Source organism: Synchiropus splendidus, chromosome 4 (assembly GCF_027744825.2).
Source record: "Synchiropus splendidus isolate RoL2022-P1 chromosome 4, RoL_Sspl_1.0, whole genome shotgun sequence".
In the NCBI taxonomy this organism is placed as follows: domain Eukaryota; kingdom Metazoa; phylum Chordata; class Actinopteri; order Syngnathiformes; family Callionymidae; genus Synchiropus; species Synchiropus splendidus.
In genome coordinates, this window is record NC_071337.1 from 8,761,185 (window position 1) to 8,786,464 (window position 25,280).

The window sequence follows — 25,280 nt, forward strand, 5'->3', positions numbered from 1 at the left end:
GGCTGAATTTCTACAGTGTATCTCGCAATATTTGTATTATTTCAATGCTAAAATCTTGTGATATATATATATATATATATATATATATATATATATATATATATATATATATATATATGATTCGAATAGGTAGTAGTAGTAAATAAAACCGTGTTGTAGGGTTGCTGAAGTAGATGCCGCTTTGCCGTTTAGAAATGATGTGAGGTTCATTATTGAATTTGTTGTTCATGTCCAAACATTTCGCAGCAGACCATCTGGTGGGTTCTGAAATTCAGGACACTGTTTCATGAAACCTCATGAACCCCTTGATACTGTGTCATGACACCTCTACCCATCGCTACTCTTAATGATATTGGGCACTACATGCATCGCATGTCAACATGTCACATAGTCAATTAACGTCTGTGTTCCTCTTGAAGAGAAAAGCCTGTTTGACTATTGTCGGTATGACACACCATAGGAGTGAGAATGTAAGGTTCTGGTTGGACTTTACCATCCAGTAGTTCAGAGTTTTAAATCGTGCTACTTTTACCCGATGATGTACTCTGGCCATTAAATTCTATTGTGTTCTGCCTCTTCATTGGGACTGCTTTATACATTTGAACTTTTTAAAGCACGTCTGTTTTATGGGCTGTTAAATGGAGTGCACTACGTTTGATGTAAAGCATTATCTCTTAAGATAAAATTGGTATCGCAATAAAATGTGTTCCAATTTAGAACTTAAGAAGAAGTTAAGCTGTTGCGACTTTTAGATACTTCCATAACTACAGGTGAATATTCCAAACTTGGGCCTCATTAATAACATTTATTAAGTAGCCAAAAATAAAATGACAGTGAGGGGAATAGGTGCTGTAAGATCAATGAGGATTTTGGTGAAACATCTGTTAAGGCACTTCCAGGGAAAAGAAATGAGTCAAGCAATGAACAGATCCCTTACAATGTAGCTTTACAAGTGCAAGTCATTTTGAGATATATAATACCTTTCAGTTTGGAGGAGGGTTGACCAAGTGATCGGTCATAATCGACCGTTGTCATAGCTAGTGATGGGAATTTGCAGGGACCAACATTTATGAGACTAACATTATGTCCACTTGAGGCCTCCGTAGCGCGACCCATCCGTGTTGTTGAGGCTACAATTCTTCTGTGAAACTACTGATGCCCAGAGTCCATCTCTCCTGTTTCTCTCTTTTCATGCATTGCACATCTCCACAGTACGTGTCACCCCTCCATCCAAAATGTGCTCAATGTGAACACACATTTTGACCAATCACAAGCGGAAAGAAAATAAAACAAATCCATAAATCGACTCTTCAATATCAGCCAGCTCCAATACTTAAAAGAGCCGTCTCCCATCGTGTTTATAGCGGCGTCACTCTGTAGACCGTGATCTAAATGTAAAACAAAAGAGCTGTTCTACAGGAAAGGTAACTTTCCAACACGTCGGTTTTGATGTTACGCAATGTGTAAAATTAATTTGACGCTGTCCTCCTGGGGGGCAGGCCGAGCTGTTGGGGGGGCGCAGACACGTCCTGAAGCCCAACATCACATATCTCATTTGTTCTCTGAATAATGCGTCAAACACCATTCGCTAAGTGAAAAGTGGCAGATAGCACATACAGAGAATTTGCAGAGGAGGTGGATAAGGCGAAGAGCTGAAAGAGATAAAGTAAATGTTGCGAATGTGGGAGGAGAAAAAAAAAAAAAATATATATATGTTCAGTGAAATGGTTCAATGTTTTATTGTGTCATGGTTTTATACTATTTTGTTGTCTCCTGTTTACATGAAGTTCCACCCAAATTTCTCCATGGGGTTTCACAAATAAGCCCACCACGCATGGCAAATTAAAACGGTAGGATTAAATGAAAGTGGAACACGAGGTAACACTATCCATAAGATAAGACTCATTATTCAAGACCCCAGTCATTATCTTCTAAGATAATGATTTCGCAGATATGAAGATGGATCGTGTGGTATAGCCAGCGAATGTGACACGCAGTGATTCAAAGTGAAAACGAAACAAAAGACGATGATGCTCCAAGGCAGCTGCAAAAGCAGATGCTGCCAATAAAGTTTTTTTTTTTTTTTTTTAATCAAACAAGATAAGCACAGACACGATAATGTTCGTTCAGCTTTTCTTCGCTGGGGTCACTAAAACCACCAGTGTCCGGGGTTAAAGCTCTCTTTAATATGTTAAGTACACAACATACTTCACATTTTTCTCTTTTGCAATTCACTCAAAATTATTTTCTTCAACATTATTTTGCAAACAAACCCATTACTCCAATATAATTCCCTTGAAACCAACTCCACATGTCTGTATTCGGCCTGCTCCACCACTGTAGACTGAAGAATGATATTCAGTGCCTCCGGGTGTAAAGCGACAGTTTAAGTACAAAACCCAAGAGAGAAGTTTCAACATCAAGCCTCTAAGTGAGAATCACAGAACAAACGTGGCAAATACTGGATTTCAAAATTTAATAAAGTGTGTATGCCAGTTTCTTCACCTCCATAAAGATGCCCCTGTAGCACATGTTTATAGCGCGAAGAGGATGTTCAACAGCCAAGTGAAGAGATGCTGTGATTTACTTGGAGAGTATCACAAAAAAATTGCTTCATTTGGCACAGGAGAAACTTAATATAATCCTTGATTTAATCTCGATTTTCTATTCAGAAATTGGCTCATTCAGCCTTTGGAATGTGTCCCACAACCTCCTGGTGGTGCCTGGAATTGAGAGTTTAGTAACACATCTGATCTTCCCAACAATGTAAGAAGGCATGATGGGTCACATTTTGGTTGAATGTAACATTCTTTGTGGACACTACAAAGCACATTTCCATTCAACAGACATCCCTCCATATGAGTTCCAAGTCTGTCCTTCCTCTATTTAACCCAGTTTCAATGATGCCCACAGCATCCATGTTAAGCACTTCACTCCCTCTCTCCCAGAAAATCCCCGGCATTGATACACAACTTAGTGATCTGGATGCTTGAAGCACTCAGTTTAGCCCCTGACAGTATGATGAGGATTGCAAGAGCTCCAGAGGGCAATATCTGCCTGATTATCATTTTCTCTCCATCACAGCTTGACAGTTGGTGAAATGAATACAAAAGGCATAATGTTGGAGACAATTTGCATGCTGAATGCCAGAGAAGAGACATTTTGGGATGCAAAAGAGTGCGCCGTGTAACTACTGAGCTCAACTTCATCCCCTCTGTGATTATCTTGCAACAATTCTTACACATCACTTCTCATCCCTCCCTTTGTCACTCTTCCACTTCCTGCCAGAATCCGCTCTATTTGCACTTGATCGGTTCTTTTTCACCTCTTCCAGCTTGTAATGCTCTTTCGCCATGTTCACTGTTAATAGAACAGAGGCTTGAAGACGACAAGAGGTGACAAGATAAAAGCCAAGTACAGTTCCAGTCGCGCCCTCAACAGCCCCCTCTTGAAACAACAGCAATGTTCCCAGAAATTCTGTGGGTCTTTGAAAGTTGACTTATTTTGCTTTGCCGTGTAAAGTACTCTCTACTCAGTTACCACCAACACTGACAGCAGATAGAGTCTGCTAGTGGCTAAAGTTTATGACAACAAAAGGACAGAAAAACATCACTGGGTTTGTTCAAGCGCAGTATTCAACTGAAACTATATTCAACCATCACTACACATTGACTTACGCCAACTGCCTACTATAAGTACACCTTTCTAGTAGTGATGGGAAGATGAGGTTTCATGAAAGAGTGTCTTTATTTTCAGAGTCCACCAGATGGCACTGTCTGCTGTAAAACATTTCAACTTGAAAAATTAATGAAACCTCACATTGTTTCTAAACCAAGGGTGTCATCTAGTGGCCTATAAAAATCCAGACACTGTTTCATCAAATCTGCAACAGATTCATAATACTTCATCTACCCATCACAACATTCGAACATTGGGTTGGGCAACTTTTTGCCTTCACAACATCCTTAGGCATAGCATCAACGAGGGGTTTGAAACATTGCTCAGATTTTCACATCATGCCAATGACACATCCCGTCCCACCACAAATTGCTTTATTGGATTGCGATCTAGTGACTGCGGTGGCCAGTCAAGTAAACCGAACTTGTCATGCTCCAGAAACCAGTGTGAGATGACTTTCGCTACACCATAACACCGGCATCACCAGCTTGTGCAATTGATAAAGGCACGATGGATGCTGGCAACATTTTTCCAAACTTAAACTGGCCTCCGTCTCGCACCAGCAGACCGGAGTGGCACTTAGTGGTGGTCTGTATTGCGGCTGCCCTCCTGCCTCCAGGTATAGCTTGGTCAAAATGTATCTTATCCAAGTTACCCTTGCATTTCTATCATCTCAAAAAAGTCTTCCCAATCTCTGCTGATCTCTCACACCAGCACGAGCACGTCCTCTTTTCTGTGCCCAGTCTGGTTGTGAGTGAAAACCAGCAGTTTAACCGTAACTCCAACCTCCCCAACACGCTTCCCATGGTAGTGGCATATGCCTTGGAAGGAGGAGCATGTGCTTCCATTGAGTGCCTAATGCATCAACATGCAACACAGAAAGCCGAGGTTGGTGTCACCTGTTACCAAGCAAAGTGGACGTTGATCATCAATCAATCAAACCGAAACAAAAATCATGCATTGTTTGTTCTCGTGCAGCTTTTACATAGAATAGCATGTAAAACTTACAATGCTATAAATAGCCCCTGAAAAAGAGACAGTGGAAGAATTTGAAGAAAACCAATGGGAAAGTCACAGTGTTTCCAAAAGTAAACAAATAAAAACAGAGTTTGGGGCTGAAGGAAAGTACCCGGTTAGGTAACACTGCGCAAAAAGCCTCCACAATCTAATAAGTAATTCTGTCACAGTTTTGTCAGAAGAGGCAAACTTGCCCTCATTTTTATTTGGATCGTGCGACATAGCATATAAATAGTTGTAGGTGAAACGTGGAGATGACATGGAGAAGACAGGGATGACAAGTAGGCTCACTTTACCTGCGTTGACTTGGAAGCCCATGACCCGGTTGAATGTCTGGTTACTTTCAAACTGGGTCGACAAGAGTCATGCAACATAGAGAAAAACAAAACACACGCAATGAACGCAGAACAGAAATCAATGAGCATGTTTGACGCAATGAAACAAGACAACAAAAACAACAAAGTGATGGAGAAAATAAAGCCAAAAATACAGGGACATCCTTGAGTTGATACCAGAAAATGACATTTGATGTGACAGCCAATTTGAATTTTGAATTATTAAAATAATTTTGGTCAGAAGAAATGGTCGGCCCTCTTTTCAAAAGGAGCAACGTTGGTAGAATGTGTGGCAAAATACATTTCATTATCACAACACACCGTATACAAATGAGCAGTCAGACACACGGGGTTGGTTCATTTCTGCCTCAGTCTGTATAAAGCAGTACAACGCAATTCAAGGCCAATGAATTCAGCCACTGCAAGTGTTTTGGCTCCGTTCACCTCCATTTAATTGGCCCAAGGACACGGAATGAACTAAATTAGTATAGCGCCTCTTGGTGCACAAAGCCAGCGTTGGGCTTGTTCCGCTTGGGCTGACCGTCCCCTCATTAGCTGCCACTGATAGACCCAATGTGTTCAAGCTACACTCCGCCAGCCTTCACTTTTCATGGGCAATTTGTGCGGTGGGATGAAAACAGTCGGCGGATGTGCTCGGCATAAAGAAGGAGGCAACGAAATAATTAAAAAACAAGCAAATAAGAGGAATTCATTATTCAATTAATGCCTCAAATGAGCCGCAAGGGCTGAGTTTCAGGGGGTAAATTGGAAAAGGCGGATGGCGGCAATATAGAGAATGTCAAGCGGTGAGGACCAAATAAAGGGCTGAGTGAGATCTCGAAGAAAATAAGATGGGAGGACTTGTTTTATTACTGACGTGAGAAAGTGAGGCCCCTTCGCTTAACACTGGCAAATTGACGATAGGACTTGGAGGCTTGTCGGCGTTCAACAATTGAACAGGAATCGGTTCTTTGTGGTTCCAATTTCTTTATACATATGGTGTATTCGTTATCTGAAGAAAGGTAGAAGCAGGATTTATAATCCCAAATGCATGCAGCAGACGTGTAACAGGAGCTTAGTCGGCTGGTACACACTTTTATTTCCACATGCCTCTCAGAATGCCACAGTCCAAGTTTTCAATCTACGGCAAACAATGCGGCAGAAATATATTCCCATTGAGTGCTTAAGTGCATTCCATTACTCAGCATAAACTGCCTCAATATCCGTGCGAACACCAATACAATGCATCCCACAGAGGGACTCAACAATTCAACACTGGTCTGCATCGGTAATATCTTCAAAGTCTGTAGGACTGAATGGTCGCGGCCTAGATTATACCCACATTCTTAACCTTTTGTAAATAAAATCAGATATTTGTTTGCCTCAGGCAAATATCCTCCAACTATCGTGAATGTTAGGAAACGGTATGGACTCTTGACTTACATTATGAACTCAAGAGCCTCACTGTTTTTGGCAAAGAGGCTGTAATTTCTGCTGCTACTTTTTTATGGACATTATAAGAGAAGCCCACGTCCACTTCAGTGTAATGATGTGTTTTGTTTCTAAAACTTGGAGGGTGTTGTTTTTTTTTTTTCCAACACTAGAGGAAGCACTCTACTTAGCATTATTTAAAATTCATGTTTTTCGTTGGCATCTGCCGCATATCAGAATGATGCTTTTGCCATTCTAATTCAGTTTAAGTCCTACATTTATCTCTCCATCTATCTATCTATCCATCCATCCATTCATCGATCCATCCATACATCCAAGTTCAAACAGCGACATCAACATGCGGCATGATCTGGTATCAACTCAGTTCTTCAATTCAACACAGCCTGTTGGAAATCCTACCTTTGCGGAGGCGCGTATCAGATCCCCAAGAGCCTGACATTTCAATGTCTTTCATCAGTGCACACACATAAAGAGCATTGTGTACGTGCCTCTTTAGTGACAATGCGCTACTTTATGACCTGATTATGACAGTTTATGAGGTGATTAGGAATCTGTTTATAAATATTTATGGAGCAGTTCAACACAACGTCGGCAAGAGAAAAAGGGGGATAGTCACAGAATGCCATGGCCTCAATTTCTGCATTTGTGGTTTAAGGCATTGTCTGACATGAAAGTGAACAAACACAAATTACACAGACGTCGGGATGAGTATCCGTTGGTTATTGGAGAGAGGCAGCATTCAAACTGTGAATGCAGAAACACGAGCACTGTGATTCACCACCACTTCACGAGGGGGGTTCTAGTGTTTGGGCTCATCAAACACAGTCACTTCACCATGAAGACGGTATCGACAGATTTACTAGATGAGCTGCTACAAGAGTACGTCTTGACGTTTGAAACTGTGCTGCCGTATTTTCAAGGGTTTCAATTGAAGGATTTCGGACAGTAATTCATCAAGCTAATGATGGCAGTTAAGTCATTTTCCTCTCCTGACTAATGCACACTGCAGTATTCGGAATACGCCCAGGGTAAATTATACATTTCCCCTCAGTGGAATTGTGAAACGGAATGTATTTGCTTTCCAACTAAACGGCATTGTCTTTGCAGACAGCATAATAGCAGGTAGCAAGCTGAAAGAATACTGTATTTAACCACTTTTCCATAGAGAGTTGGATTTTATTTATATGCGCTACTATTTTTTTTACATGCTCTGAACCCTACGGGTTGGAAAAACAAAAAAATAAACAAAAAAAACAAAAAAAAAGTATGATTAATATGGATTTTTACGGACGCCAGGACACCAAAATACTGAGTTTCCTCACATCAGACCAATAGAATTACATTTAACTAACTACTAACTCTATTTAACTAACACCCGTGTTTCCGCTCGTATGGATTCCTGGCACTTGCCACTGCTGCTCTGGTGTTGCCAGCGCCGGTTTAGGAACCAAATGTGTCCGCTTACCAAATGTGTCCTACCTGCCGTGGGATGATGACGTCACATCCTGCATATTCTCTGTTTTTTTTTATGTTTTAATGAGCCAGAGGAAATTGAAATAAAGGATGTCATGGTGCTTTCTACCACATACATAACATTTATTTCGACAAATTACGATGTTTGTCATCAGATAGTTTGCAAGTTTATGTCTGTTCTTCTAATGATTGGCATGTACGGAGCTGTCTTTGATATCGCACAAGAGATCATAATAGACTCCACAGTAGGCACTTATACACATCCAGATACATTTTTATTCATTTGCCAGGAAGGAGGTTTCACCCCTACCAAATCCGTCCTACCACTTCTGCGCTAGGTGAAGCACGCGTCGTGATTGACTGACACGTACGGAGTGTTTTTATTTATTTCCCCCTGGAAAATTAATGAAAAATATAACTGCAGGTGTATACGTGCCTTCTATAGAGTTTATTGTGATTTTTGTGCGATATAAAATAACAATGCCTTGTGCATGTCAACCAATCACGTTGCATCTTTCAGCTAACACAGAAGTGATAGGACGGATTTGGTAGGGGTGAAAACTCCTTCACAGATGCATGTTTCCCCCTGGCAAATGAATAAAAATGTATCTGGATATGAATAAGTGCCTACTGTGGAGTCTGTTAGAATTATGTGACATCAAAGAAAACAAAGCTACGTATATGTCAGCCAATCACGACACGTTGTTCCGCTGACTGCGGAGAAGAACTTCGCAAAGGATCCGATGACAAACATTGTATTTTGTGGAAATAAATGTTATGCATGTGGTAGAAAGCACCATGAACTTACTTGACTGAACCGCTCTTCGATGAGTCTAATTATATTATATATCTATTATATCGTTTTCAACGTTCATCACTCTTGAAGCTCGAGCCCATTTCTTCAGAGGTGATGTTACATATCGCAGCAAATTTTTAAGCCGGTAAACTCAAATCACTGACCTTTCTGCGGTGTGGAATGCGGCGCTTTACCTGTACGCAGGTTCAAAAATATTTTTTCCTCTTAAATTTAGTGGCACAAATTCATTTGTACTCAATTGTTTGGAAATTCCTCTGAAAAGGAGCTTTCATGGAACCTCATACGCTCAACCTATGGTCCACAGTCATGTTCTCAAATGCTCAGCACATCCTTTTGTTCACGGCGCCTCCACCGCTGCAGTGCACATGATCATCAACAGAGGAAAGGTTTGGCAGTCATACATTCAGTTGTGACGTATGCAGCACAGTTGCAAACAGAGAGTCAAAGGACACTATGAAGTGGTTACCTCCAGGACCTATGATACAGTCACGGCTCTACTTAGAAAGCAAGGTTTATGCAGGCTTTATGGTGTCTTACGTTGACTTTCTTTGTAAACCAGTGATGGTCTGCGCACTAGCGAAGGCTCTGTGTTTTGCCTCGGTGGTGGGGGAGGGGGGATCTGTCATGGACCAACAAAGGCCTCATTGGTTAGAGACAGTTACAGATGTTTTAAAAATGTTGAGGGAAAAGTTGAACAGGTCAAGAGAAGAGATTAAGGTATGCATTCGTAACTATTGGCCTAAAAAAATAAAAAAAACAAAGCAGAGAGACATGAGTGATGAAACTAATCTGCTTGAATATATGGCATTTTTTAAGGCCACCTGTCACTGCGGATAGGCATCTAGAAGAGAATCCATGTTTAATACACGTCTGGACAAATGAAAAGGAAGCTTTAAAAAGAGGTTACTTTTTTTAATATATTCTAGTGAAAAGCTTTTTTGACATTTGTGACACAGATTCACCACTAAAAAAAAAATAAATAATGCTCAAAACCTTGCAGCCACGAGTCATCCTTCACACGCAGACACGCACTCTTTTCTCATTTCCATAATTACTGTATAGTCAGCATGTCCGTGTCTGGGGGTGACTCTCAAAGTGAGATGTTGACAAGAGCTGAGCTCAATTCAAGCTGGGTGCTGTCAAAAGCCTGACACTGATAGCATTATCCATGTAATTATTCACGGTTATGACTTTAACTGCCTACTTGCTTTAAATGTAATGAATTTGGATCAGTAAGCTTTGCCTATGCAACCCTTTCATTCCATGACTTCGATGGCACCAACAACCCCGAGGAAATGCGGATTCCAATTTGGCTTAATGACTTTAAAAGCTGCCTATTTGCGGCGGCTTTTCATTTCTTATGCACTGGGCATAATCTCAAAGAACACCTGTGTGCCCTCGGAGGGAAATGAGTATGCAGGAGTAGATGCTAAGAGCCATCCACTCTTCATGTACGACTCCAGGCTTTAAGTATAGTTGGCTTTTTATTTTATGTAGATTTATTTATTTATTTTTTGCATGAAAAGTGAAGCAGCTCTTTGCTTTTAAATATCATGACTCGGGATATGACGAATGTATTCTGTATTTGTGTTGACACAGCGTTGTAGTTGTTATTATTATTGTTGTTATTAATTCATTTTGGGTGCATTTTTGGGCTTCAACACAATTTTGGAACAAGTTCGTGCACAGGGTGTCAGACACGCCAATACATCTGATTGTAATGCACTAAGTAATGAAAAAAAAAAAAAAATGAAATTGCTCTGAACACTTGGATCGTGTGACGTGTTGTTATGAAACTTTATATTTTAACTGATTTTAATGTGGTTAAATTATTTGACAGATTGTGCATCTCATATTTGCTTTTGATATGTCCATTGTTGCAATGTTCCTGTCCCGAAACCATTTCTCCTCTTGACAATGGCTGGTGCAAAGTCAAGTGTGGAAAAGAGAGTGACAGTATCAGGACTGGTTGACGCATGAAGCAGTTGCTGACTAATTTGAATCTATTATGGTCAATTTTTACTGTAAAAAAGTCATAATGTCAGGATATATTGGTACTCAAATGTAAGAAATTTGTTTTCAGTACGACGACTGAAATATTAAAATGTTTTGTCTTTAATATTTTTATTAAAGACAAAACATTGTCTGAAATTTTAAACACTGAAATATTAATGTTTTGTCCTATATATTTTTTATTAAAAACAAAACATTTTAATATTTCAGTCGTCATATTGAAAATGAATTTCTTACATTTGAGGACCAATATATCCTGACATTTTGACTGTCCATTTTTACAGTCAAAATTGACAGAAATTTAAACAGCATTAAGGCTGCCTTCAGAATAGCCTTCATTGTCGACCATAATATAATATAAAAAAAATAAAATAAAAAAAAATCTCTGTGATAATAATGATAATAATAATAAAAAGACAAAAAGACAAAAAAATGTTAATTTGTTGTGTTGGCTAAATCTCAGAAATTATTTTCAATAAAACAATGTATTGGATTTATTAAACTACACAAATAACAGGTATGACAGTCACAATATATTTATTGATCATAGAAACAATTGAGATTGATCATATTTTTAATAACACATTTTTAAAAAATCACTAAACATTCATCATGTGTATCTTGCAATTTATTTTTTAAATATATTTCTGGATACTTTCTATATATTATTATTATTATTATAAAATAAAATAAAACAATAATAATAAAATACATATTGTACCTCGGCTTACAATACTTTATTGTAACTGCCCTAAATAAAAAGATGGGCAAAATCCATCACCACTTTGTTTCACTGTTCTTAACTATGAAGCCAAGTGATTTATAGAAGTAATGTATATGATTGATGATGACCATTAGTTGAAACATATGTGCCACCATTCTGAAGAGCACTAACAGAAAGATAACTCACATTTCCAACTGGTTACCAACCACTGGTACATACTTATAATGAAGTAAGCCTTGAGACAGAATCAATCGACTGTGCTTCAAGCTGTGAATACTGAGGCTGTTTTACCTCAGCAGTTGCACAGGTCGTGTAAATTTAATGTGAACCATCACGCCACGGAAGCTTGGGAACCGTGTCAGCGAGGGTGTATGTGCACGCATGCCTAAGTCTTAATGAAACTGGCCTTCAGAAGGTCAGAACGGAGCAAGCAGGGACTCTCGCTTGTCCGTTGCTAATGGTATATTAATGATTCAAAGGTTCCTCTGTGTCTTCCCTGCTCAGGTGCCCACCTACACTCCCCTTTGATATATATATATATTCGCACACGCACACACACACACACACGCTCATAAGTATTTAATGTCACATTGCATATGAACTCCAAATGTAAAACCGAAAAAGTGATTTGGGAATTCAAACTGGGAGATCAAAGGACTGTCAGTCAGGGGGTGTAAAAGCAGTCCCACATGACGTGGTAAAAAAAAAAAAAGATAAATAAAAATTAGTGGTGAAAAGCTGCACTCCTGCTGTACCTGGATGTTGCTGCCTATTTGGGAGGGAAAAAGATTATTTCAAACGGTTCGATAGTAAACTTGAACTTCAATTGGCAGTAGCAAGTAGCGGTTGGATAAAGTGCATCTTTGAGAAAAGTCAACTTTTCTCCATTGAACTAGTGCTATGTACAACGTTCTCGTGTTGCATGACCCTGAAAAAAAGACATTTTCCAACTGGCTCAAGAACAATATCAATAATGTTCCTTTTAATGCTATCATTTCCTAACAGTATCACTGACATTAGTATCCGACTGCCAATTTTTTGGGGGTAATTTTTCGTGCATTCGTGACTCATTGTATTTTCATCGGCACAAGGGCTGGTGGGGCCAGGCTTGGTAAAGGTGACTGGCATGCCACCCGCATTTTGGGGATGGGTCTTACCTTGAGTGAGGACATGGCTGGGTCCCTGCTATACCTGTCTATGGTGTGGAACTTGGACGAGTGGTTGAGCTCATGGTATAGCTCAGAATGTCTTTTGCGAGTGTGCATCACTTTCTGGAAGGGGAGAAAGGAAGGGACACCGATATTGAACCCAACAGAAAGAAAAAAAGAATAGGCAAACTAAAAGGAAACATAAAAGAAAATTAAATCAGCCAGCGGGAGAAGAATAGGGGTAAAAGCAAGGGGTATGTAGTGATGCCAGTCATAAAAGGGGATTAGATAAGCAAACTGAAATATGGATCAAATCTGGTTCTAGTCATATCTTGTGTTTATTTATTTATTATTCTCCACTTGAGAAGTATTTTATTATTTAATATTTTAAAAGGGCGATGAAGTGACTACCTGGCTACAATATCTGACTTCAATTCATGACCTCTTGAGTCACTTATTGGGAAGTCAAGGCTAAGAGCACAGGGACAAGACCCCTGAGAATATTCACATCAGGTTCACCAGTGCATCTCCACTGTTAACATAAGGCTGCTACAGGGCCGATTCAAGATCCAGGAAAGTGGCGAGTGAGAGGTTCTAAAATTACGACTTTCAAATATAGCCTACACACATTGAGGGTACTATGTCAACTATATGGGTTAAAGGCCATCATTGTCCTCTAGTCTCTGACAGAAGCACACAAACTTCACGTTCAAGAAGAGCAAATAGAAAGGAATCTTTTTGCCTTAAATAACTGGAGATGTAATGCTTTATTTAGTGAGTGAAAGTCTACTTCCATGTGCCTTCTAGATAAGAGAATATAGTCCTCATGGACATGACCCACATCGGGTTTAGCACTAATGGCTACTACGGCGTTTTGCAGAACTAAAGCCTCTGAAGTTTTAAAATCTCAACCATTTCTAACATTCAAACAAATAACACATTTTTAAAGGCAGTGTATTCTTTGAAAGCACGGCTATACAGGCCTCACGCCTTAAAGCTAAAAAACCTTGAAGGTGTTTCCATTATTTTGTCCAACCCACTATATCTGCACAATGAGCTTGAACGTCTTGCCAATTCTATTTTTAATTTTATTATTTTTTTGGCCTCATATTGAACCCCCCCCTTCTATATTGTGGGCATTTGAAGAAACCCCCTCCCTCCCGGTTTTATTTCTATCCATGTCTATCTTGGCTGTGGCTAAATATAGGTCTGAAACCCCCCTCTAGCAAACTGCATAGTGCCACTACTGCTGTCTCTCTGTGCTAATGGACAATTCTGTTTCTTGCCAAGGAAAATAAATAAGTAAATTGTCAAAGCAGCTTGCCGGGTTGAAAATGGCAGAGAGACAGGATGCCAGCGCTTACACCCACTCACTTAACGGCCAACACTGGCTTCAATTACTTGAAAGTGGAAGGCTCTCATTTTTTGAGATGGTTGTTTCTTGCATCTAAACAAAAAAACTATTCATCTTAGGCCCCGCTTCCTTAGTACAGTTGGATGTGAGGCCTGTAATTCAACAACAACCACGCCTTATATGTCTCTACGGTAGTGACCAGGCGGGGGTGGCTCATAACAAAAAAAAAAAAAAAAGTGGGGCACCTGGCTCAGCAAAGACTATTTTTCCCCCAAAACAGATATATAAAGGGGTCAGCAAAAATAACTGTTAGTAGCTTGTGACAAAAAAACAAAACAAAACTATAAATAAACCACATGTATGCGCAAGGTGATGGATGAATGTCCACTCTGTTTTATCCTGCTAAATAACAGGTTAAAAATTGTTGAGGGAAATTGAATGTTTCAAATGTGTTGAGGACTGGACATTCATAGGACACCCATGTCGTGTCACCCGCACACTCGCACGCCACTGAACCGTAACATATATATATATTCAGCCACAGACATGTTGCCTCTACCACAAGTCCACTTTGCTGTTTCTTAAACCAGGACCTTAGTAGGGACAACCACTGGTTTTACATTGCATCTTAATGGTGTAGGAAGAATGTTCTTTGACAAGAATATTTGGGCAAGTACAGGGGGATTTCTGGAGAAACAGCACTTTGATTTTCAGTGTTTTTTTTTTTTGCTTTTTTTTGCATGCAGAGGGAGGAATTAGCAAGGCTTTTCTACTCCTGTGTATGTTTTTTTTTTTTTTTTTTTTTCCTGGCAGAAGCACAAGAAAGCAGAGACAAGGCTGATGACAGGGGTTTGGGACTCAATGCTTACCTCAAAGTCCAGCTCAGAGTACCGTACTCTTTTCCTCTGGAGGAGGAGGTGGGGGCAGGGGAAGAAAAGAAAGTGTCAATGTCCAACCCTTGATATCCACTGAGATCTAGACCTGCCTTTTCCCCCGCTTGATCGCATTGTCATTGCTCAACTAAAAAGACAAACGGTTATGTGCAGTAGCGACTCGGCATGAAGGAAATGTCAGGGGAAAAAGCAAATTGGGCAGTCTATTTCAACCTAATGAGATTAGTGAAGTGGAATAAACTAGACTTGGAATGAAATAATCCCTTTTCCAGCAGTCTCACTCTGAAACACCATCATTAAAATGCCAGCAGAATCCATTCTCTGGCGACTTTTATGGAGTTTTTTTTTTCGGCGGGATGGACAGAGCTGTCCAGACTCATGATCGCGTTTGAACCCACAACAAAAAAAAACAAAACACACCAACCAGCAAGTGAAGGGCTGTCGACATTTCCATCTCATTTCACGCTGACATTTTGCTAGGTTTGGTTTCTTCATGACTGCTGGTCAAGAAATGATTAGTCATCGATTTACTGTCCCACACATTTGGCTGAGATGCCGTGCCACGGAATATACAGATCAAATCCTGACCTTGTTTGCGATGCTAGCAGTCTGATATGGCAGTATTTGGCTGGTATGTGACAGCGATAAGGACAGGTCCATGAGTCCATCGCAGGGCACATATCAACATACAACACACACTCACACCAACTATCCTTTGTACCGTGGGAGAAAGTGCTTGATAGAAACTCATCCAGCCATTGAGGGGGGGTACATACATACTCAACACAGAAAGGACTTGTTCATGACCAAGACACACCTCAAGGTGACTTTCTTCGTGTGAGGCTGCAACACTATAGTTGACTGCAAACAATGGTTGCAGAGATTCAAGACGAACTATGATGTTCAGCAATGAAAGACTTAAAAATTTGCTTGCATCAATTTCAGATATGTTTGCACAATAACGTCATCTTCCACGCCATTTTTTTTTTTTATTTTTTTTTTTTGGAATGCTGTATTCAGCAATCGCCATAAGTTGCCATGAAAAAAACAGCAACTTCCACATGTGTGAACATTATTGTTATTGTTCAATAATGTTACTATTGTTGTATTATTGTAAGTTTATTCAGTTTCACCCACAAATGGGAAGAAAAAGCTCAGTAAGGTGCATGGAAATGAATGGCAGCTGCGATTACCAGCGGCACCTCATTGTTTTCTCAGGGATTCCAGGGCTCTATGTGAAAGACAGCACAGCCTCAGCCTGGTAGTTTTGAGTGACATCATGCAATGTGAATCACCAAATGATGCCAAAATACCAAAAGCACTGGTGCAGTTGGAAGCCCTGGGTGAGTGGAACTAATGCTGAGTAATTCTCAGTTCATTTCTACTATATTTACTTTCAAACAGGCAGTCTGTCAAAGTGTAGACATCTAGTTAACCCATTATATGTTCATGTTCTGGATTTCAAATTTGAGAATGAAATCTCCTCTCTCCTTCCATTAAAAACGCTCAAGTATTAGCTCTTAGCGCACTTTTCTGGGGCTCACTGTGCGAATACCGTTTCGGAATCGGGCTGTAAATTACACTACTTGCTCATGAAAGCATTTGAAGTCTCCAACCAAGCTTTAATGACCTCGAAAAAGGTTTAAACATTCACCGGTAAACACATAATTTAGCAGTGTGCATCCTTAGTGGAACCACAGCATGCTAGCGATTATGTATGGAGAGCCGTCTGTGGCTTTGTGTTTGTAAATGTTTGAGGTGAAGAATAAAAATGAGAGGCATCCAGCAGATGCCAACCCTTCTTTAACCTGTTACCCACCTCCAGGGATCCTGCCGAGAGGTTGGTGTTGGCATTGGTGCTGCCCAAATTGCGTGGTAAGGTCCTGGTCCTCTCGACGCCAGGTCCGCCCGTCAGAATCTGTCTGACCGATGGCCTTTGGCCCGGCTTCAGCTGGAGTGAATGCCCATGTGAGTGCAAGTGTCCTCCGTGAGAGTGCACGTGGCCACCTATGTGGCTGTGACCATGAGACAGTGTCTTGATTGTCCCGTAGGACCGGTTGAGGTTCATGTTGATGTTCATGTCGCCCACACTGGACGGCACAAAATCAGCTGGGTAGGCCTCGCTTTCAGCAGGATGAAGGGTCAAGGGTGAGGGCGGTGGTGGAAAGGGAGGATCTTCTACTGCAATGTTGAGGGGCTTCTCCTCGCCCCCGAGTCCCAGGCCTCCTCCTTGGGAGGAGGACACTGAAGGCTTGAGACTGACCGTCCTTCGAGGCAAGACCATGTAGTCCCCTTCTCCTACGCTTCCGCCACCCCCTCCACTTCCTCCACTACCAGCACTTCCATCCTGGGACGTGTTGGAGGAAGCAGGAGGCCGAGCCCAGCCCATTCCGCTTTCAGTGCACAGATAAATGGGAGCTGTGTTGCGCTGCTGGCCTTGCTGCCTCTGCTGATCCACATTTACCTCTTTCTTTAGTGGTGTTTCACTCAGCTCATTGAGACCCCCAAGAGGTGGAACCTTGTGGGTGAAAAGAAAGATGGGTTGACATTAAAATGCCGTCTCTGTCGCAATAAAAAAGTACAGGAAGCAATTACGCGATGATGTGGTTTCAAAGAGTCACGCTTTTGCACTCCTACGGCAGCACATATTGACAATCGTCAAGTCGACTTTAGCGTCCCAGGGTGATGCCAAAGTCCGCCTTCCGCATTGCATGTTGACACATTAGACTTTCAATTGAGTGAAATGTTTTCCTTCCTGTGGCGGTTTGCAGCCGAGTGTGAAGCGGCCGGGATGGGGATCAGCACCTCCAAGTCTGAGGCCATGGTTCTCGACCGGAATAAGGTGGTTTGCTCTCTCCGGGTCGGTGGAGAGTTCTTGCCCCAAGTGGTGGAGTTTAAGTATCTTGGGGTCTTGTTCTCGAGTGAGGGAAAAGGGGAGCGTGAGATTGATAGACGGGTCGGTGCAGTGGCAGCAGTGATGCGGTCGCTGTATCGGACCGTCGTGGTGAAGAGGGAGCTGAGTCACAAGACGAAGCTCTCGATTTACCGATCAATCCAGGTTCCCACCCTCACCTATGGTCACGAGCTTTGGGTAATGACCGAAAGGATGAGATCGTGGATACAAGCGGCTGAGATGAGTTTCCTCTGCAGGGTGGCTGGGCGCACCCTTAGAGATAGGGTGAGGAGTTCGGTCATCCGGGAGGAGCTCGGGGTGGAGCCGCTGCTCCTCCACATTGAGAGGAACCAGTTGAGGTGGCTCGGGCATCTGATCCCAGTGCCCCCTGGATGCCTCCCTGGGGAGGTGTTCCGGGCATGTCCTACCGGGTGGAGACCCCGGGGAAGACCCAGGACTCGCTGGAGAGATTATGTCTCCTGTCTGGCCTGGGAATGCCTCGGGATACCCCTGGAAGAGCTGGAGGAGGTTTGTGCGGACCGGGGAGTTTGGGCTTCCCTGCTCCGAATGCTGCCTCCGCGACCCGACCCCGGATAAGCGGCAGAAGAAGGAAGGTTTTCCTTTCTACTGTAGGCATTTCCATCGTGCCCTACTGTCCAATCGCGCATAGTTTTGCAAATGGTTATAGCCTCATTTCCCTTTCCGTGATGTTAACAGGAGATAAATCTAACCTAACCTTGATGTTACCTGGGTGTTGAAACCAGGACTGGGGTTGAAACTGGATTGCAGGAGCGCTCCAGTCTGTAAAAATGGGAACTCCCATTTGTAGATGCAGTTTGATGATATTTTGACTGTCCAAAACGCGAAAAAATTAAATGGATGGGGTAGGGGTTGTGTTCTAAACTCAATTGTTTCTTTAAACCTCAAGAAATGCAGGGAGGAGAAAGGTTTGAAGTCATTGAAACACCTTTTGTGACATCATGCAATGCGGAAAGCCGCCACTTGGTAGTAAAAGTCCACTTGACGGTCATCAATATGTAGTGTCTTAGGAGTAAGAATGTGTTACATGAAACAGTGTACTCAGCTTCAGAGGCTCCATGTTTAGTTTAAGCAAACATTTCAATGAAACAAATCATTTTGAAACAAAAGCAACAACACTTGTCCTCTGAGAATGACATTACTTTCTGTAACCGATGCGAGAGGTTTCATGAAAAATCTTGAAAATTCTGTTGGAAAAACTTTTCTTACCTGTACGATGAGGTTGGGAGGGGGTATATTCCCAGGGAGGGAGGTAAAATTGACACCTCCCTCTTGATGGGCCGCCAGTTTTGGGTCATCTTCATCATCTAAGGAAATGCGGGACAGAGTACCTGTGATGGTAGCTGGATTACAGGTGTTCACCTCTTTGAAGATGACTGCGGAAAAGAATAAAATCTATTTGAAAGGCAGTTGCAGGTTGGCATGAACTATCCTAAGAGTTTAGAAACATCGTCGATCAAGTGTGCATGCAAAAACGAATTCAATTTGATGTGTGTTCATGTCATTCAAAGTAAACACAGATGTGAGGGAAGTTGTACACAAGCCAAAATGAATCATGGAGTTGAGAGTTGGCATTTTTCCACAAGAAGACTGAAGACAATCTCGCTCATTCTGTCAACATCAGAGCAGAGATTGAAGCCGTGGTTACCTCACCTTGACCAAAACAGTTTTTGCCTTAAAAATATTTTGGATCAAGCAGCGAGTACATTATATATCATTAGAAACTGGACGTCTGCCTGCAAGAATGGCGGCAACAATGGTGCCAGATTATGATGCAAGCAGTTTTTAGAAGGCCGGTTGGAAAGCACACTTACATGGGTGTCCTCTCTCTGCAAGGGCGGACGGGGAAAGTGCATTAATATCACAAACATAGAACACAGAACAGTTACTTTCACAAGAAAAGAAAAATAATACAAACACAAATACGAACTTCATTTTCCGCTGGTAAATAAAATCAGAAGACCACAAACACGTTTTTTATCATGCACAAATAGCCAACATCACATCCAATATTTTTTTGAAAAAATATTGGAGAGTGGAGTTCCGATTTACAGCAAGATATAGTTTTACATTTTGGATCAACCCACCCTTTTTTTTTTTTTTTTTTTTTTTTTTTTTACATAGACAGCACTAATCTAGGCTACTGATAAGGCGGCACACAGGCCCCAACACTGGACTCAACTTATTCATTCGAAATAGGGGTTGTTCATTTAGTACTTCCTCCACTACTGCAAGAACCAACCGCGTACGTGATGTCACCAAGCAGTAAAAGAAGCTTATGTTCAATTTTAAAACAAAATTAAATTGACCATTTAATACAACTCACGTTCTACTTCATGGTTGACACGATTTCAACACACAACATTATTTATTTATTTATTTATTTTTTAACTGGCTACAAGATGATCAGTAACTTCTTCATTGAGCAATATTTAAACACTATGCTCTTGATCCAAATAAAACCAGGGAGGAAAAGTTTGAAAAAAAGGTTGGAGAAAACAAAAATGCAGAGTCACTCACCTGTTTGACATGCCAAGTCCACATCCTTCTCAAAATCAGTCTGAGAAAGGAAGAGCAGGTACGGGAGGAGAGAAATAATTTAAAGGGCAAATATGTACATTTTCCATATAGTTATTTTTTAAATAACAGAGAGCCAAATAAATGATTATATAATGGTGCAGTAAATTGCAATGGTGACAAAATAAAAGACTTATCAAGAGCCATCTTTTCATTCATGTCGTATACAAGATTCATATTTGCATCTCAGAGGCAAATTCAAATCTGCAGTGCCATTTGAAGCAATACTTCTCCGACGCCACGCCGTGTCAACAGTCCAATATATTTATGTTTAATTATAATCACGCAACCGTAACGTAAACATCTATCTGCAACACCCCCATGACTTGAGTATACAGAGTTATCAAGGAAAACTTGGTGAGTAAACACCCGGCAGAAAACAGCGTTCCAGGGTTTAGCTGCTGCGGGAATGAAACAGAATGACAAAAATATTGCTCTGGCAAAATGAATGTTTTCTCTTCGGATTCAAATCAATCTCAGGATTGCAACAGTTTCTAAAGACAACAACTGCAACACTTTTTATCCACCTGTTTTTGTTGAGGATGAAGATGATCGATGTTTCCTCTCTGCAGACGAAAGGCTTTTGATGTATATACTTTTTTTTTTTTTTTTTTACAATCTGTTACGACTTGATAGAATATAAAATTCTAAATGTAATGTGTTTTCGACCGGCCGTGAACTCGGTGGACTTCGACAGTGCAACATCACTGTGTAGAAATGTCTACATCGTTCTTGTTTGTGCAGTGAAGAAAGTGAAAAGAAGTTTAGGTGTCTGAGTCTCTCTTTTAAGCCCAAACAAAAACGTTTTTAGAGAGCAACCAAAAACAGCAGGGGCCTCCCTTCCTGAGGATTCTTTTCCTAAACTTCCCTCATCGACTCGGTCCTCACAGGGCCGGAGGGTGGATTTTGTTCCAACCGGTCAAGCACACACAGTTTGGGTAGATTGTCAGTCTGGTGCTGCTTGTGTCAGTTGACACATATAAAGTTTTGAGTCAAGGCAACAGGGCTGGTAATAGTGGAATATAACGTTTCACCTTCTATCCAGAAGGCTTCGTCAGTTGTGGTGACCAGAGTTCAGGCTTATATCGGACAAGTTGAATGGGCAAGGATGGACTTCAAACCAGTGTAGTGGTTGGCAATAGGTAAGCATTATGCTATTGGCAATGTGTTTCCACGTATCAGGTCCGCAGTCATTCTAGATGGTGTTCATGGGCATTTAATGCAAGTGTTGTAGCCCAGGTGACAGTGGGGGCCAGTCAGATGTTGATGCCACACTGTGCAGGTATGAAGGCCTGGTCATGCTCAGTTCAGACGTTGATCTTTCTGTGGAGGGTGAGGCCGAAATATGGTGTCAAAGCCCTCCTCCCCTGATCAGAGAGGGCTCTTCCGCACTGACAACAATGGCTTCCTTTACTCCTTTTTCAAACCATCTGTCTTTACTTGTGTGTGCCTGACTGGCTGGAAAAACAACCTGAGGACCGACTTAACATCCATGCCGCAGCAGAATTGGCTCCAGCACTCCCTCCAACCCGGATCGGCATCGATTAGGAGAGCAGCATTGAATATCGTACTTCATTAACAGTCCTCATTAAGAGCCTTCCGAGCACTGTCACTGTTACACTCCACTGCATATTGACAATAGCAACTGAAAACGGTCCTTAACGTTGCTGAAGCACTGGGGATTACCTTGTATAGCCTATAAACAGACAGTGTCTTATACTTGAGGATCCTTAACTCGAAAACAGGTTTAGCTCAGAGAACATCATGGCGTCACGGAGACAGAGATATCGTGGAGACACTGAACAATAAACCTTCTGCAGCTGAAACAGGGTTGGACGCAAGGCAACGCTGCCCGTAAAGGCGTCACGCTTTCTACTGAGACAACCCATATAATGCAAAACTGAGTTCTTCTGGTTGCCTCAGAATGAATGTGAAGAGCAAAATAAAACTGTTCATGAATTTAGATTTGGGTTTCTGAAAGTGCCCTGCTGAGAGTTGAAACACATTGTCAGTCTCAAACAGAGAGTACCGTCAAGTGACTTTTGCTTTTTATGCTGCGCAGCACAGCATGACTGAGTGAGAATCGGTTGGCGAAGAAGTTTCACTTGAGCTGTTCAGATTTTGATCAGTATCCAGAATCTGGTCAAGATGTCTCAAACCAATTCAATATGACAAAAGTTCTGATTTATTGACCAGATCTATGGACTATGTAAACAAAAATAGCATGTTTTTGAATTACATTCTGAATAGAATTTATCAATGATTTGGATAAAACTATGTTGTTGGGGGCATCCTGAAATAAACACAGTAGTGATGGGTAGATGAGGCATCATGAACCAGTACAGGGTTGATGTTTTCAGAGGCCACTAGATTTCGAGACACCGTGTCATGAAACTTCAGCAACCTATCACTAGAACATCGAACTTTCTGCCCGTAAATATCAACGATTGACTCATACCAGAAAAGTCTGTGGAGAACAGCAGAGAGGGCGAATGATGGTGTGTGAAGATGACTATGAAGAACTCGTGAGAGTGTTAAACGCAAATTTCGTTTTCGAGACTAAATTCAAGCCAAAATAGTTTCAGAAACCTTGGAAATGTTGAGCCTTTTGTATGCAGAGACAGAGACAACTCAACTGGCTGGTGAGACGTGTTGCTTGTTGAGTCTATCGTAATATAAAGGTGCAATATTTTCAATGTTAAATGTTTGCCGGACGACGAATGCCTTTTTTAAAATCATGCCAGAGTAGGGATTGATAGTGTTTTCATCTGAGTCTTACAGATTACAGATTAAATGTAGATTTTGACAGGATGCATCAGCATTCAGTGATTGATGTGTTTATCCAGAGCCAACCACTGTTCATTTCCGCTGCCGTCTGGAGTCTCAAAGCAGCTCAGCTTGTAAAATAACAACGCTCCGTGTAATTTCTGGCAAATTGCATGGGAGTGCAAACAAGAGTTTTGTATTATAAAGATAATAGGAATGTCTGCCGAGGCCGATTTGGAATGTTAATTGGGTCATTGGTAAGATATTAAAGCCCATTTACACACCCGAAATGGCTCCGACAGTCTTCAACATTTTGCAATATTGCACCTTTATCTCTCTACTGACTAAACACACAATAGTTCTACTCTAGCGGTGACATACTGGTTGTCCGGTGACATGGTTCTGGTTATGATTGTGGGTATTGTTCAGGATGGAGTTATGCTCATGAACGTGGTTGATGGAGTGGCTGTGGTTGAGCCCGCCGGGGATGTTGCGGGAAAGACTGAAGTAACAGGCTTGCTGGCATGGTGGGAAGGACTGAGGGTGATAACCTGGCACGCACGGGGACGTGCCATAATGCATCGGGCCACACTGCTGCCCACAGTAGCTTACATTTGGACCCCTCTGATGGTGAAGAAAAATGGGGGAAAAAAGAGCAACATATGTTAACGGGCGACGACAAAAAAAAAAAAGGAGTACAGCTATAAAGCAAAGCATCAGTGACCACCATGCCCTTTGGTTGTGGTTGTTAAAATATTTTCTATTTGGGATTTTCGATTAAACAGCCTTCATTGAAAACAACAACACCTGGGTCTGTCTTTGTGGCCAATTTCATCTGGTCAGATTCTTTTTTTTTTTTTTTTCATTTTGGTCTCTCGTATTAAACTCACAAAATGAGCAGCTGCATGTAAGTACTGGGCCACTGCACAAGGATATTAGTAAGAGAATCATAGTCCTAAACTTAGAAAAAAATTCACAAAAATTACATTTTGAAACATAAAATAAAATAAATAAATAAGAGAAGACAAATGACAAAAGAAGATAAATATGCAATACTTTGATGACCAGGAAGTCTATATTAAAGGAACGTTTACCTCGGAATAAGTCCCTTGTAAACATGATCTGACCTGCACTGCACCCAGTACTACACGCCACGGTTTTTCTTTTTCCTCAAAATCCAGTATCAAAAGTTAATATTCTTGTCCATCACCTACACATTGAGCTTAGTCTGGATATAAACTATTATTTCTATTATTTTCTATTTATTTACAGTGTGCTGAATGTTATCTACACTTGAAATTTGATGGAGTGACACACTAATTTTGCCCATTAAATAATAATAATAATAATAATAATAATAATAATAATAATAATAATAATAACAATAATAATAATAATTATTATTATTATTATTATTATTATTAAAATTATTCGTCTGATTGAGGAACACCTGCTTAAGTGCACTGTTAAAGAATTAGCATGGAAAACAGCTGCTGTTCTTATGTGAATAAAGAAACGTAAAATGAGCGAGACGGATCGAAAAGCGATCATTTCCAAGGAGGCTTTCACATCAGTGGGATCAAGTGCTACTCGATGGTCAATGACTTGCAGTATGGAATGAAATGGAATGCTATTCACCATGATCTGCACCTGGCCATTTTTGCAGGAGTCCGGAGAATTTTCGCTGTCATCTTTACATCCGCCCATCCGGCAGCGCACGGCGTCCTGTACCTGGAATGACAAAAGAAATAAAGTCAGATTCATCACGTGCGGTTGAAAAAAAAAACACTGGTTGTTGCAGTTTTGCAGTCAGATGGGAAGGTATTTTTATTGCAGTGGCGAGTGTCAGTAAAACTGCTCAATGTCATTTGCATTTTATTCATACAAAAAGATAAATAAATCAGAGTAAAATGATGCATTGTTAGAGCAGCAACAATTGTTGGTTGGCAATATACACAACACAATCAATCATATATTTGCAAAGACAATTCTAGAAATGTTTTTTTTCCATTGTTCGACACCTGAAATTAAACTCGCCAGCGAGTGGCTGAAGAAGCTGAAGGAAGACCGAATGACCCAAATAATGAAACGTCACCCGTGC

General features: G+C 41.0%; 1 protein-coding gene across 21 annotated transcripts in view; it reads right to left on the minus strand.

The window, feature by feature from the left end:
- adgrb2 (adhesion G protein-coupled receptor B2) overlaps positions 1–25,280 on the minus strand; it is a 222,921-nt gene that overhangs the window by 3,044 nt on the left and 194,597 nt on the right. For 9 of the 21 annotated variants that reach the window (XM_053861365.1, XM_053861377.1, XM_053861369.1 and 6 more), the window contains 8 exons: positions 24,818–24,910; positions 23,561–23,803; positions 20,357–20,396; positions 19,651–19,665; positions 19,046–19,212; positions 16,724–17,422; positions 14,881–14,916; positions 12,667–12,780 (listed from right to left, as the gene is read on the minus strand). In XM_053861365.1, coding sequence (XP_053717340.1) covers positions 12,667–12,780; positions 14,881–14,916; positions 16,724–17,422; positions 19,046–19,212; positions 19,651–19,665; positions 20,357–20,396; positions 23,561–23,803; positions 24,818–24,910 — 1,407 coding nt within the window. Of the gene's footprint in view, positions 1–4,991; positions 9,392–12,666; positions 12,781–14,880; positions 14,917–16,723; positions 17,423–19,045; positions 19,213–19,650; positions 19,666–20,356; positions 20,397–23,560; positions 23,804–24,817; positions 24,911–25,280 lie in introns of all 21 variants that reach the window. The other 12 variants (XR_008414307.1, XM_053861364.1, XR_008414306.1 and 9 more) reach the window with 12 other exon arrangements.